At 62.1% G+C, this 14,071-nt stretch overlaps 1 protein-coding gene across 11 annotated transcripts in view; it reads left to right on the forward strand.

The window, feature by feature from the left end:
• Positions 1 to 746: 746 nt before the first annotated feature.
• The window catches only part of ACSF3 (acyl-CoA synthetase family member 3), a 52,398-nt gene continuing 39,073 nt past the window's right edge, over positions 747 to 14,071 (forward strand). For 3 of the 11 annotated variants that reach the window (XR_007149480.1, XR_007149479.1, XM_047846115.1), the window contains exons 1-2: positions 8,009 to 9,223; positions 13,304 to 13,999. Coding sequence is in view for 6 of the 11 variants with exons in the window: in XM_047846115.1 (XP_047702071.1) it covers positions 9,194 to 9,223; positions 13,304 to 13,999 (726 nt within the window). In the remaining 5 variants the exon portion in view is untranslated. The other 8 variants (XR_007149477.1, XR_007149478.1, XM_047846111.1 and 5 more) reach the window with 7 other exon arrangements.

The raw sequence follows: 14,071 nt of genomic DNA on the forward strand, positions 1-14,071 counted from the left end.
CATGGACGGGGGTGGCTGCCGGAAGCTTCTTGAGCTCGCCTGCCTCGCAGGCCCCCGTGCACCCCGCCTCTGCTTCCAGTGTCCCCCGACTCCTGGCTCCCGTTTCTGCCGTGCTGAGGCCGGCGGGGAGACAGAAGGCGGGAGGCGATGAGGCGACGAGTCCTAAGGCTCCGCAGGACGGGGGCCCTCCCTGAACACGAGTCCAGCTGGTGGCTTGTGCTGTGTCACCCCGTCTTATCCCACACAATGTTTGCAGCTCTTGCGAGCTCCCTCCCGGTGTCCCCTGGCCGCCCTGCCCTCCAAGGTCGGCCCGCTGGTGGACGCTGCTTCAGTTAGCAAGCGTCTCGTCCAGGCTCCTCCAGGGAAGCAGCCGGCGGGAGGTGCACGTGCGTGGGAGCACGCTTCCCCCGTGACCCGGCTCGGCTCCTGCAATCATGGAGGCCAGGAAGCCCCCCGACCCGCCGGGTGCGACGAGCTGGAGGCCAGCCGGGCAGGAGTGCCATCCAGCCAGCGCCCGAAGGCCCGGGAACCAGGGGGACCGACCTCTGAAGGTGGGAACGCGTGGACGTCATGTCGCACGGGGAGCAAATCCCCCCCCTTTTCCTCCCTCCGGGCCCTCAGGGGGCTGGGCGAGGCCCACCCACACGTAGGGGCTCCAAGGCCGGCCCTCCAGGAAACGTCCTCGCGACCGCGCGTCCTCGAGCCCGGGGCAGGCTGGCGCACGAGCTAACCGCCAGAGCAAGAGCAGTGGTTGTGCGCGCTTCCTGTTTGTCGCACGAGATAGCAGACGCTGACTTCATATAAATAGTCGTCCTGCTGCCTCATCGAGGACGGTCTCGGGGGAGCGGCTGCGTTTCCTGGAGTGCGCGTGTGAACCGCGGAGCGCTCGGGCCGCCTCCAAGCGCCGCAGGGCAAGGCTGGCTTGTCGGAAGGCAGCCGGCAGCCGAGTGTTCCCATGGAGCTGGTTTCGGCCTTGGGGACCCCTGGGGAGGGCCGCGGGTCCTGCGGTCACGCCTCTGAGGGGCACTGGCCCAGAGGACCGCGTGCCAGCGCCGTGCTCCGCTCTGAGGCCTTCCCCGCGGGGACATCCTGGCCATCCCTGGCCTGTGGCCCTCCGCTCGGGACTTCCCCAGCTGAGCACGGCGGCCCCCCTGCCCCGGCCAAGAGCAGCCTCCCAACCTCCGGTCCGCGGTCACTTGCTCTAGGCCGTGGGTAGGGCCTGGTCTCGAGCCCTGGAGGCATGGCAAGGCCCCTCGCGTCTGACGACCTGCTCATCCCTCCTCACCGCTTCCTCCCCGGGCCCTGCTAGTGAGGAAGGCTGACTAGCTGACTGGTTGTCAATGAGTCTGTCCCCTCCTCCCGCTGCTACCTTTGGGTGACTTCGACTGCGAAGGACAGAAAACCAAACTCAAAGTGACCGTGGCAACTTAGCTCGCCTAAGCAGAAGTCCAGAGGTAGGGTGGTTCCTGATATAATGAGTGCACTGGCTGGGATATGGCCCAGGACCCAGGCTCTGTCTGCCTCTTCTGTTCGCTCACTCTCAGGACGGCGCTTCCGTCGGTTACAAAATGGCTGCAGCGGTTCCAGACATCACATGCAGACACAGAATCCACCAGGGACACATAGGGGTTGCTTCTTCCAAAGCATCTCTCCTCGTTGGTGAGGACAGTGTTCCCAACTTGCACTCACGTATCATGGACCGATGTCGCTGGCAGGGACAATGAGACCACTGTGACTGGCTTAGGGGTCACGATTTGCCCTCTGGGGCTGGAGGTCCGCCCCACCCCCCTTTCTTGAAACACATGCCTCTTGAGGACAAGTGCCAACGTGAAGAAAATCGGGATCCAGGGGAAAGAGGGAAGGTGGGGTGGTGTCACGTGGGTATGAACGTGATCTGCCACGGCTGTGTTCCTGGATTTGCAGAGCAAATAGGTAAACCGGTGACAGCAGTGTTTCCAAGCACACCAGTCTCCGTCTTTCATACCTGGTCCTGCCAGAATCGGCCGCTGATGCTTCGGGGTGACGAGAGTCCACACCCCCCCCCCAACTTCTTTCTGAGCGCCTTCCATATGCGGGACATCCCCCGAGAACGAGTCAGGTGCCGCACCCGGAGGTTCCCTCCAGCATCTCGTGGCTGATTCAGAAGCCTGGTTCCCCCCGCCCCCCGTGTAAACTCTAGACTCCCTCGGTCCAACACCCCAGTGTGACCCCAGCCACCCTTCGCGGTCCGTGCGGGCCCTGAGTTTCTGCTGCGCCTGAACTGCTCGCGGCGGGGCCCTGCCTTCCCGCCCTCCACCCCCACCCCCCCCCCGCCCCGTCCAAATCCTGCTGGCCCTTCAAGCACCGATTCAAGTGCTGCTTCCGAAATGCCTTCCTTGAACCGGCGTCTGAACCGGGGACCTCCAGATCCCCCCCTACTTTGTGACGCAGATGCTTCTATTGATGTTTCATAAGGGTGAGGGTAACAAGACCGCACACTTGCTGTGCTGCAGGCACAGTGCTAAGAGCTTTATGTGGAACACAACACTTAATTTTCACAGCGTCCCTTGGAAGTGGGCATTCTTAGGTAGAAACGGACCCAGAGAGGTTAATTTGCCCAAGGTCACACAGCTACAAGTGACGGAAGCAGTTGTGTTCAAATTACCCCAGAACTTCGTGGCTTAAAATCCCACACGTTCGTTATCTCTCACGGCCTCTGGGGTCAGGCATGTGGGCGCATCTCAGCCGGGCAGCCTGGCTCGGGGCCTCCCCGGCTGGTGGCCCCGAAGGTCAGCAGGGGCTGCCGGCTCATCTGGAGGCCCGAAAGGGGCTGGAGGAACCACCTCCAGGGTGGCTGTTCCCGCGGCCGCAGACGGGAGGCCTCGGTGCCTCGCTCGTGGGCCTGTCCACGGGGCTCATGGTGTGTTAGCTCGTGACCTGACGTCTGCCCCCTGAGCACCTGCTCTGGGGCCTGTGTGGAGGGGCTGCTGCCCGAGCCGCTGATGAACAGTGACAGTGCTTAGTGTCCAGGGGCAGCTGCGAGTGTCCTGCCACGTGGCCTCCTAGCAGGGGGACTGAGCGGGGACGAGAGGCCTCAGACACCGACCGCACCCCCTCACGTTCTCGGGGGCTCCCTATCGGAAGCAGGAGCAGGCGAACAGCCCGGCGTGGAGGCCCTGCCCACCCGAGGCTCCCTCCCGAGGGCACCCCTCCTCCCGGGGTCAGATCCACGTGCAGCCAGGTCCAGAACAGGTAGGACCTCCCTCTGGGGGGTGAGGGGCTCCCCTCCCCCCGGACACGGGCCTGCCGGCTCTGAGACCCTCAGCTCTTTTACGTGTGGGGCCAGCTCCCCACCAGTTCGAAGGTGCATGCGTGGGCTCACCGGGCATCGCTGAGGGCGACTGCAGGAGCTCCTGCCTTCGGAAGACGGATGCCTGCACTCCTCACGCTGTCCCGCCTGCTTTGTCCACACACATAGTGGGGGATCCTACCGCACGTGCAATTTGGGGCTCTAATTTAAATTTTTTTTTTTAATTTTTTTTTCAACGTTTATTTATTTTGGGGACAGAGAGAGACAGAGCATGAGCGGGGGAGGGGCAGAGAGAGAGGGAGACACAGAATCGGAAACAGGCTCCAGGCTCTGAGCCGTCAGCCCAGAGCCCGACGCGGGGCTCGAACTCCCGGACCGCGAGATCGTGACCTGGCTGAAGTCGGACGCTTAACCGACTGCGCCACCCAGGCGCCCCTCTAATTTAAATTTTAATGTTTATTTTTTTAAAGAGAGAGACAGAGTGCGAGCGGGGGAGGGGCAGAGGGAGAGAGAGACGGAGAATCGGAAGAAGGCTCCGGGCTCCAAGCTGTCAGCACAGAGCCCGACGCGGGGCTCGAACTCACGGACCGTGAGATCGTGACCTGAGCTGAAGTTGGACACCCAGCCGAGTCACCAAGGCGCCTTGGGTTCTATTTTTACGTGAGGATTTAAGAAAGTATGTTCGTGCTATCTTTATTCAACCGTAGATCGTTATCAGTAATTCTAGGTTTCTGTACAGCTTCACTCTCCTTTCATTGCAGACACAGCGTCTCGTTATCCTGGCCCCCTAATGAGTTGTATCCTGGCTTGTGGCTGTCGCGCATAGCACGGCCGTGAACATCTCTGGGGACACAGCTTGTGCAGATGACTCATTCTTTATGGGAGTTGTTGTTATGTGGGGTGGAGTCTGATTTTAAGCAAAGGGGACACGTGTCAGGCTGTTCATTCAGCTTCACAGCCGTGGGGAGGAGGGAGGCGTGGGGCAGAGGGGGCGGGACGTGGGTTCCGAGCTCGAGATCCCAGCTCCGTCGCTTGGCAGGAGCAAGGACACACGATGACTTCTCTGAGCCTCAGTTTCCTCACCTGCAGAACGGGTACAACGCAGCCCTTTGCCAGTCACACAGCTCCTTGGCCCTACTGCCCTCCGTCGCGGCTCAGGGCACCCACTGGCAGGGGCCCCGGGGCCTCCGTGTCTGAAAGCCTTCCAGTCACCTTGCCTGGCTCGACTCTTCAGGGCACAGGCCATCCGCCTCAGCCAGCCCCGCGGCTCTAACAAAACATCACCTATAGCCAAATGCCTATGACCAGGGTGCCGGCTCGTCCAGTGCCTGGTGAGAACCGGCTGCCTGGCAGGTACCTGTCACCTGCTTGTGTCCTCACTCGGCAGAGAGCAGAGAGCAGAGAGGAGGCAAGCTCTCCCGGCTCTCTCATTGTGGGCTCCACCTCACAAGCTCATCTGTCCTAATTGCCTTGCAAAGGCCCCAGAGCAGAGCTTCAACATGTGAATTGTGGGGGGACACAACCGCTCAGTCCACACGTCACACTACTTGGTGTGCCTGTTTATTCACCGCTCTCTCTGCTTCCCCTGCGAGCGTGTAAGTTGCAGGAGGGCGAGGGGCTCTGTCTTCGTCTCTGCGCCTAGAACAGGCCTGGGGGGCACGGGCACCTGCACAGACACCCACCCGTCTGAACGGCCAGGAGGCCAAGGGGAGGCCGTGGACGCACTTAGGGTCCTGTGCCACTCAGGGGAGGGTGGAGCCGAGGTGAGGAGGATTTACGTGTAGACAGTGACCCCTTCCCCTCTGTGCTTGGTGGAAAGCCCTCCCTAGGGGGCCCTCGGTGTGTTTAGGGGCCAGAGGCAAGAACACAGCCACAGTGGCAGTGCTGGGCAGGGGCTGCTGAGGGCTCAGAGGACCCGTGAAGTTAACATGAAGGGCTTCCTTGCCCCCTCCCCCTTTAGAAATTATTTTACAAATAAATAAAAATCATTTTAGTCTATTTATCAGCTACACAGTTTGAAAGACCACCGTCCCCTTCCGGCCCACCAGAGGCAACGCTGATTGCCTCCACGTGCCTGCAGAGCCTCCGTGGTGGTCCCTGTCACTGTCTGCTCCTGCTGTGGATGCCCAGTGCTCATCTCTCCCACCACACCCGTCCCTCCCTGAGAGGCGGCCATGGACTTGGTTAGGTCGGCATCAACGTGTGCAGCTACTGTAAATGTGAGCCTGTAAGCGCTATAGGGAACGGCCTCCTAGAACACGATTTCTCTGCCGTGGCTGTACGTCTGCCCGTTTTCCCTGCGTGGATCACCACCCTTTCTCTTGATCGGTTTTCTATGCCCAAACTCTGCCTCGATTGTTCGAATCTCCTCTCAAAGGAGCAAACACAGAAATTCCATCAGTTTAGGGGCGCCTGGGTGGCTCAGTCGGTTGAACATCCGACCTCGGCTCAGGTCATGATCTCATGGTTCGTGGGTTGGAGCTCCGCATCCACAGCTCCGCTGGGCTGACAGCTCGGAGCCCAGAGCCTGCTTCGGATTCTGTCTCCTTCTCTCTGCTCCTCCCCTGCTTGTTCCCTGTCTCTGTCTCTCAAAAACAAGTAAATGTTGGGCGCTTTTTTAAAAGAAATTCCATCAGTTGCATCTTGGGGCGGGGGGCAGGGAATGACCACTCCCACCTGTCAGGTGCAGGTCTCTGCAGCAGTGGGAATGGGACCAGGGGGGAAGCTGGGATCTGACTCAGGTTCTCACTGGGCCACTTGGCTGCTGCACTGGAAACAGGCAGCTGGTAGGGGGGTGGGGGCAGTGCGAGCGGGGAGACCAGGAGGAGGCTAGTTCAGTAATCTGGATGTGAGATGAGGGTTTCCCAGGGCCCGTGGGGTGGCTGCACGGTGGTGCAGGGAAAGGGCTGGCTCCTGAGGGACTCTGAAGGAGAAATGACCAGGACTGGACGTGAGGTGGAAAGGAAGGAGGAGTCTACATGACCGAGCTCCCAGAACAGCGGTGAGCTGGGCAGGCGGCAGGGGAAGTGTCAAGACAGCCCTCCCACAGCTGTAACGGGGAACCACAGATGGGGGCTCATAAGCCACAGCCCTGGAGGCTGGAAGCTGCGGACCAAGGTGCCGGCCGACTCAGTGTCTGATGAGGACCCGCTTCCCGGTTCACAGATGACCATCTGGCTGCGTCCTTGCGTGGCGAAGGGAGAGGGAGCTCCCTGGGACCTCCGTTGTAAAGGCAGGAAGCCACTCGTGGCCTAAGTGCCTCCCAAGGGTCACCTCCTGATGCCATCCCATTGGGTGTTAGGTTCAACATATGCATTTTAGGGGGACATAAACACTCAGCCCATTAACAGGAAAGACCCGGTTCAGGTGGGCCATGTCAGGTGTTCGACCCTCTGGAACACACAAGTGAGATGTCAGGCAGCTGGGATCTGCGACCAGGGACCCAAGTCTGCGTGCACACTCACTGTACCAGGCACTCTGTGGCCCTCCACCCAGAAGCTGCTCGTTGTCATGAATTTCTTTGATGATTTCTGCCTTCTCCGCTGTCCCTCCCCCAAACTACTGTTTTTCATATAGGACCTTCTGGATGGGCCCATTTCCTTATCTTTCCTCCGGGGTTTTCCATCTCCTAGTCTTTTTTTTTTTTTCTGTCTCTGGGGGATCCCCAGCCCCTCTTCCCTTGGGCCATGGCATTCTCCTTCTCCAGGAGCTCCCCTGAGTGTCCGGAATGTTCCTGACAGAGAACGGGGCTCCCGTCTTCTGCGCCACAGCCGGGAAGGTTTGGGCCCCTGCCCCTGGGCCACCCACGCGCCACCCCTGTCACCCTGCTCCAGGTCCCGCGCCACCAGTGTGTCCCCGTGCCTCCTGCACTCCCAGGTCCCGCGCCCCCTGTGTCACCCACGCGCCACCCCTGCTCCAGCGCCACCCGTGTGTCCCGTGTCCCCATGTCCCCCGCGCCCCCAGGTCCAGCGCCACCCGTGAGTCCCCGTGGCCCCAGGTCCAGCGCCGTCCTCCCGGGAGGACCGACCGCAGTGAGGCCCGTGCGCGATCCAGGACGACCTGCGCCCACACACCGCTGGACCGCACGGCTTGCGTGCGTTTGTTTACTTTAGAAAAAAAATCACACGTTTCAGCCAAACGAACGGACTCTCGCCCCGAGTTCAAACACCCGCAGCGGTGGCGCAGCCGAGCCCCGTCACGCCCCGCCGGTAGCTACAGTTTTGAGACTCTCTGGTCCAGTCGGGAGCCCAGCGGCCGGGTGTCTAGTCCACCGACCGAGGTCACGGCGAACACCCTCCCGGCGGGCGCCTCCCGCTGTCGGCGCCGGGAACGTTCGCGCCCGGAACCCGCCGCCGCGGCGCCGCACGCGCCGGGAGGGTGGGGGTGGACGCGCTCCGGCGCCGGACGCTGGGTGCGCGCGCAGCCGCGGTTCCGGTTCCGGCCCGAGGGGAGGCGGAGGAGGAGCGCGAGCCGGAGGAGGAGGAGCGAGCGCCGCGCGGGCCGAGGTAGTGCCCGCCGTCCCCGGCCCCGCAGGCGTCCCCGCGCGCAGGCCCCCGCGTCCCGGCCCCGCCTCCTCGGCCGCGCGCCGCGGGGGCGCCTGGGCCGCGCGCCGGCGGCCGTGCCGAGGCGGGGGGGAGGGGGTCGGGCGCCCGGGCGCCCGCTGTCCGTGCTCGGCCTCCGTGCCGGGGTCGCCGGGTCGCCGCGTGTAAAGTAAATCATTCCCGTCTCCGCCGGGCCTGAGGTGCCCGCGCCCCCTGCGCGTCGTCCTCGCTGCCTACTGCGTGCGGCGGGCGCCCAGGGGGCGGGTCCGCCCGGCTGAGCAGCCGGGCTCTGAGAGGCGATGAGTGGGGCGCCAGCCGGGGAGGGACGAGAAGTCAGCGGTGGGAGCGCCCGTCACGCCGGGGAATGGCTGCGTCGCCGCCCCCAGGGGGCAGGTGTCTGCGGGGGCACAGGGGCCGCGCTGCTACCATGGAGCGTCTTGGCGCCTCGGGTGGTGGCTGCGGCGGCCGGCCGCAGCGAGGTGCGGGTCCGTGCCCAAGGGCGGACCGAATCAGCCGGGTGGAACGCGGCCTGGGCCCGTGTCACGCCTCCAGGCGGCACTTTTGAAACAGTATTTTACTTCCTGATACGGATCCGGGTTTGAGCAGGACTTTCCCCCTTTGGGTTTTTTGATTTGAGGGTAGCGGTCCTGGACGCACCGTGATGCCTGTTACTCACAAATACAGACTTTCGGGTTCTGGGCGCCGTCACGTGCGCTCTTACTCATTTAGAAAGCAGCCACCCTCGTTTGAATGCAAGTATCACTCAGGAAGTGATTCCTGCTGCGGGGCCCCTGGGTCCTTCCTGCACAGGCTGCACGCAGGCCTTGTAACCAAAGGGAAGTGAAGGCTTAGGCAGGTGCAGAAACCAGGGGGGAGGAGCAGAGGCCCCGGTGCAGGCCTGTGCTGACTCTGGAGCCTGTGCTCTGAGCCATGGGTGTGACCCCACCACCTTCCTGATGCCCCACGGGCTTCGGTTCCGCCGGAGAGTCTGGGTGGTGAGCATAACCAGCGGCCTCTGTCGGGTCTCAGGCTGGGCTGCTCACCGCTGGAGGAACCTGAAAGCAGCGTGTCCTGGGAGAAGAAAACCAAAATGCAGGTTCCTCTGGTCTTTGGCCGGGATCCTGCCACGTCGCAGCCGGGTGCCCGTGGCCGGCTGGTGACCCAAGAGCAGTTTCGTGGAGCTGGGTCGTTGAGACAGGGAGAACCCGTGGCCTGACCGCATTTACTTGGTGGCAGTGGCAGTCGAAGCTGAGCCGCTGGGGGTGGTGGAGACCCCGTGACCAAGGAGGCCCTGTGGCTGGAAGGTGGGGCTGTCTTCCTGAAGGGTCTGTTGGTCCTTCTGGACCCAGAGGTGTCCAGGAGGATGACACACAGTCATCTGCCCTGGATAGAGGTATGTTTTTGCCTGTTCCCGTCGGGGCCCTGATTCCCTGATCTTGAAGACTAGCCCCGTCTACAAGAGTTCATGACGAGTCATTTCAGGGTCACTTACGTGGGCGACTTAAAAGCCGTCTTGAAGGTCTGGTGCCAGAATACATTAGCGCATCCTCTCTGGAGGGGACTCTGGCAGTATTTCCCCAAATTAAAAGTAATTTTTGCCGTGAGGCCCCCTGGTGAGCCCTGGGAGGGCCACGTCTCAGAATCTGCTCCACGAACTACCCCCTGGGAGCCCGGTACGTGCGCCCCGTGGCTCCTTCCCCGGACATTTGCCCGGCGGGCTCCTTCTTACCTTAGCTGCGGCGATTCTGGCCTGAGGCCGTGCTTCCGGGAGCCCTCCGCTCGCGGCATCTGTCCCGGTCTCGCCGGCCGCCAGACGCTCAGACTGGTAGCAGGAGATGCCTAGTGTGTCCCCGTCCACGCGGCCGCGCAGGAGCTGCTTCATCGGCACCGATGTTTCCACGTCTGCACAAGCCTCTTACAAACTGGCAGTTTTAACTGAAGGAAAAACGCTGTTGTCTCCTTTTTATTTGCTTCTATCATTTTGAGAAACTAAAGAGCTATAGAGAGCTACAGACACCCTGCAGACCCACCACCCAAAACAAATGGTTTTATATTTTTGTCTCTTTTGTGTAGAAAATAATGCTGCAGTTGGAGCATCTCCACTTTTGGAAACTAAATGACATTTATTAGGCTTTTGAAACACTGGACGTGAAAGTTGTACGTGCTCATTTCAGAAAAATTGGAGAAAATTGGGAAGCACTGAGGAGCCAAGAATCACCTGATTCCCACAACCCCCCGATCACCTGGTGTCTGCCTTCAAGGCTTCTCAGCTGCAACCATTTTTCCCCCTCAGTGGCATTGCAGGACGCTTCCTGGCGGTCAGCACGCGCCCTCCACAGCTGGGCTGGGGCCCCGGCACCCCGTGCTCACCCTGATCTGCTTAAACCTCTTCTGGACCCTCTGGTTGAGTCCCAGTTTTCCGTATCGTAAATAACATTGCAGGGAACGTCCCGTTTGTGAGTTGTGGTGCACGTCTCGAGTATTTTCTGAGGCTATGCTTTAAAAATACCACTGTGGGAACACAGGGCTTGTGTTTTCTGGGGCTTTTTGGTCTCATCTTGAGCTGACTGTGAAGTATCCTTTTGGGTGGCTGAGTCGATACCCTGGGGCAGCCTGGCTTGTGGCTGGTGAAGCCTGTGGGGTGGAAGTCAGATGTCCGCCTCTTGGGGCCATTGCCCTGTCCGTCCCCAGCCCTGTTTACGGGGCCAGCCGAGGCCCCGGCGAGGGAGGGAGGGTGGGCTCAGCCCTGCTTTCCGGTTCTCAGGACTGACCCCAGGGCACGGGGTCCAAGGGCTCAGACTCCAGCTTCTCGGTGCCGTCTGCCCCTGGTGTGGCGCAGCTCCTGGGACCCCGGGACACGCAGGCAGCGTACCCCCATCTCCCAGTGACAGGGAGGCAGGAGGTGTCTGTTCTTTGAGGGCCTGGAGGGGAGACGTGGGAGCACATGTGGATGAAAGGAAAGTGGCGTGGATTTCTGTGGCTGCAGTCACGGCCCCACGCCTGACACCCCCTCCGGTGCCTCTGGGGACAGAGGTGGAAGAGGCAGCTGTTGGCGGCTGCTGGGGTGCTCCGTTCCTTAGCACCCCCAGCTAGCGCCCTGAGCACCTGTCCTGTGCTCTCCCCCAGAAGAGCCGGCCTCCGCGTGGCCCAGAAGTGCCTGGTAGCAGGCTTTCTGTCCGCAGACTCTTTTTTTTCCCTCTGGCCACTACGGCTAATAGAGAAGAATTTGCTAGAAGTGAGGAAAGGAAACCTGTCAAAGCTACCCTGCTTTGTTCTTCACGAGCTTCCTTTCTCTCCGAAACATGTTTATCACATTTACTGTTTTCTCTGGTTGAGCCCAGCTCTCTCCTTACCATTTGTCAGATTTCTTTATAGTAGCAGACGTGCAGACCCAGCCACGGATCCGCCTCTGACCCACGGGAAGAGGGCAGGACAAGGACCCAGAGAAGTGATAGGACACGGGGGCTTTGAATGACTGCCTCTTTCATCTGGAAATAGCGTGGGGTCCGGTATGTTTGAGAACCGACCCTTAGGCGGCTGGAGGCTGTGGACTGTTAAGGCGGACTCGCCCGGGGCCTCCGCCAGCAGCGGGAGCTGAGGGGGTCCTGAAAGGCCTGCGGGGCGGGCGGGGTCCCCCCTGGTGGCTGCTGGAGCAGGCCCCCCCGCCAGGCTGCCCAGAGCCTCCCTGCGGAGCCCCCAGGCCGCAGGAGAAAGCCTCGGCCTGCCACACTGCACGGGGGGGCCCCCACACTGCATGGCCCACCGCTTGCTTGCCGAGGGGCTCAGGGGCTCGCACAAAGCACAGTTCACACTTCCGCAGCCTGTTTGTTTTGTTGGGTAATTATAAAGTGTTGTGTATAATTTGTTCTTAAATTAAGAACAGAGAACAAAACCGTTTCCTTGTGTAACAAACAATAACACATTAGTCTTCCCCTGTGGCAAGTGAATGAAAGAGTAAAGCCAGGGTTTGTCAGGGGGAGAACTTGCTGAGCAGGGGGAGTGGGGGGAGAGAGTGGGAGACAGAGCATGGGGGAGGAGGTGGGGGCGCCTGGGCCCCTCCTGGTCTCTGTTTTGCTGGGCCTGCTGGGAAGGGGGCAAGATGTACAGCTTCTGTTACAGTGTTGTTGGACGGCAGGCATCCCGTCAGCCTGTGGCATATCCAGAGGTGCCCTCTGGGGTCCCTGTGCCTGTCCTCTCCCACCCCACCCTCCAGGGACCGGCGGTGTGCGGTCATTGGTTGGGCTCATGCCTCCTGACCGGCTGTGGGCTCTGGTGGGCTTGGCTGGGATGGGAGGCTCTGCTGCGGGGGCGGGGGGCTCTTCCGGGATGGGGGGGCGTGGGCTTGGCTGGGCTCTGTCTCTGACTTGGGGGCTGGGCACCTTGGAAGTTTCTTTGTGTGAAGTAAGTCCGAGGTGGTTTCCTTGCCCACTGAGCAGCCCGGCCGCAGCCGAAGGGGGGTTACGGGGCGCAGACACATCCTGGTGCGGGAGGTGCATTTTCACTGCCGGCGACCCAGAGCCCAGAAGGGGCAGAGGCCACGGGGTGCGCCCAGGGAGGGGGGCACAGTGAGGAGCAGTGAGAGCTGAAGGAGCTGCGAAATTGGGGATTTCAACCCGGAGCGAACGGTCGCACAACCCGGAGTCTTCCGGTCGTGCTGGTGGCAGAGGCTCCAGGTAGCAGGTGGGCTCCTGACCCCTGGAATTGAGCTGAACTTCAGCTCTAAACTGCCGTCCAGCGGAGGCAGTCTTGAAAGCCTGCGCCCTCTCCTGCTAAGTGCTGACGCCCCTGGCTGTCCCCAGGAGGTGGTGGCCCAGAGCCCAGCGGCCTGCTGCAGGAGGCTCCCCTCTCTGGGCGCTCAGCACAAGTGCAGGGGGACGTCAGCCGACCACAGCCCCTCCCGGAGGGCTCTTCCTTCTCCTGGCCCCGGGGTCCTGATTCTGACGAAGAGGGAAGAGTCCCCTTCGGCTTAAACCCAGACTGATGCGCCTGAGACCCGCAGACTCACTTTGTCTGGGCCTCTGCAGGCCGCCGCGTTCTGGACCGCGCTCCAGGGAGGGGTGCGTGCGGAGCCGAAGCGTGGCCTGTGTGTGGCTTCCGGGTGCCCTGGCCTCCAGGCTGCGCCCGCGGTGGGGCACAGAGAACAGGTGCTCAGCGGCCCTCGGTGCTCCCTCCTCGTAGCGAGTAATTCTCCAGCCAGTAAGTTATCCAGAATTTACTTGAAGGGCCTTGAACTTGCTTTTCCTTGTTTTTTGCCCAGTTTAGTTGTTTTATAAACTGCATTTTTGAGGTCCTTTCACGAGCAAGTACGAGGCCGGGGCCCTGGGCGGTGGGTCCGGAAGGTGCCGTGTCGCGGTGGCTTTCGGTTCGGGATGTCAGCTGGTGCCCGGGGGCCGGCCGACGCCATCTGGGCAATTCCACCCCCGCTCTGGCGGCGGTAACCCGTGGCGCCCTCTCTCTCCCGGCCCCGCCCCAGGTAAATCCACTTGGACGTTTGTGGGTGCGGTGCTGCCCCCCACCCGTGATGTCCCTCCGGCGCCTGCTCTGTGCTGCGGCCTCCCGGCGGCCGGCTCCCGTGAGATGCAGACGAGGCAGCCCCCTGCACACGGCCCCGGCGGCCTGTTGGGACAGGAGTGCCCCCGTGTTCAGCCGGGCCCTGGCCTTCGGGGACCGGATTGCCCTCGTTGACCAGCACGGCCGCCACACGTACAAGGACCTCTTCCACCACAGCCTCCGCCTGTCCCGGGAGCTGTGCCGGCTCCTCGGGTGTGCCGGCGGGGACCTCCAGGAGGAGAGGGTCTCCTTCATGTGCTCCAACGACGTCTCCTACGTGGTCGCGCAGTGGGCCTCGTGGATGAGCGGGGGCGTCGCTGTCCCCCTCTACAGGAAGCACCCGCAGGCCGAGCTGGAGTATGTCATCCGGGACTCCCGGAGCGCCGTGGTCCTTGCTGGCCGGGAGTACGTGGAGCTGCTGGGCCCGGTGGCCGGGAGGCTGGGGGTCCCGCTGCTGCCCCTCCCGCCCACGGTCTACGGTGCGGCGGCCGAGGCGCCCGGGGAGTGGCGGGTGCCGGAGCAGAACTGGAGAGACCGAGGCGCCATGATCATCTACACCAGCGGGACCACAGGGAGGCCCAAGGGCGTCCTGAGCACTCATCACAACATCAGGGCCATGGTGAGTGCTCGCGCGCCATTGTGCTGGGGCCCCTGGGGTCGGTCTGGCTTCCCTGTCCTTTTCTGGGGGGCC

The sequence above is a fragment of the Prionailurus viverrinus genome, unplaced genomic scaffold (assembly GCF_022837055.1).
Source record: "Prionailurus viverrinus isolate Anna unplaced genomic scaffold, UM_Priviv_1.0 scaffold_38, whole genome shotgun sequence".
In the NCBI taxonomy this organism is placed as follows: domain Eukaryota; kingdom Metazoa; phylum Chordata; class Mammalia; order Carnivora; family Felidae; genus Prionailurus; species Prionailurus viverrinus.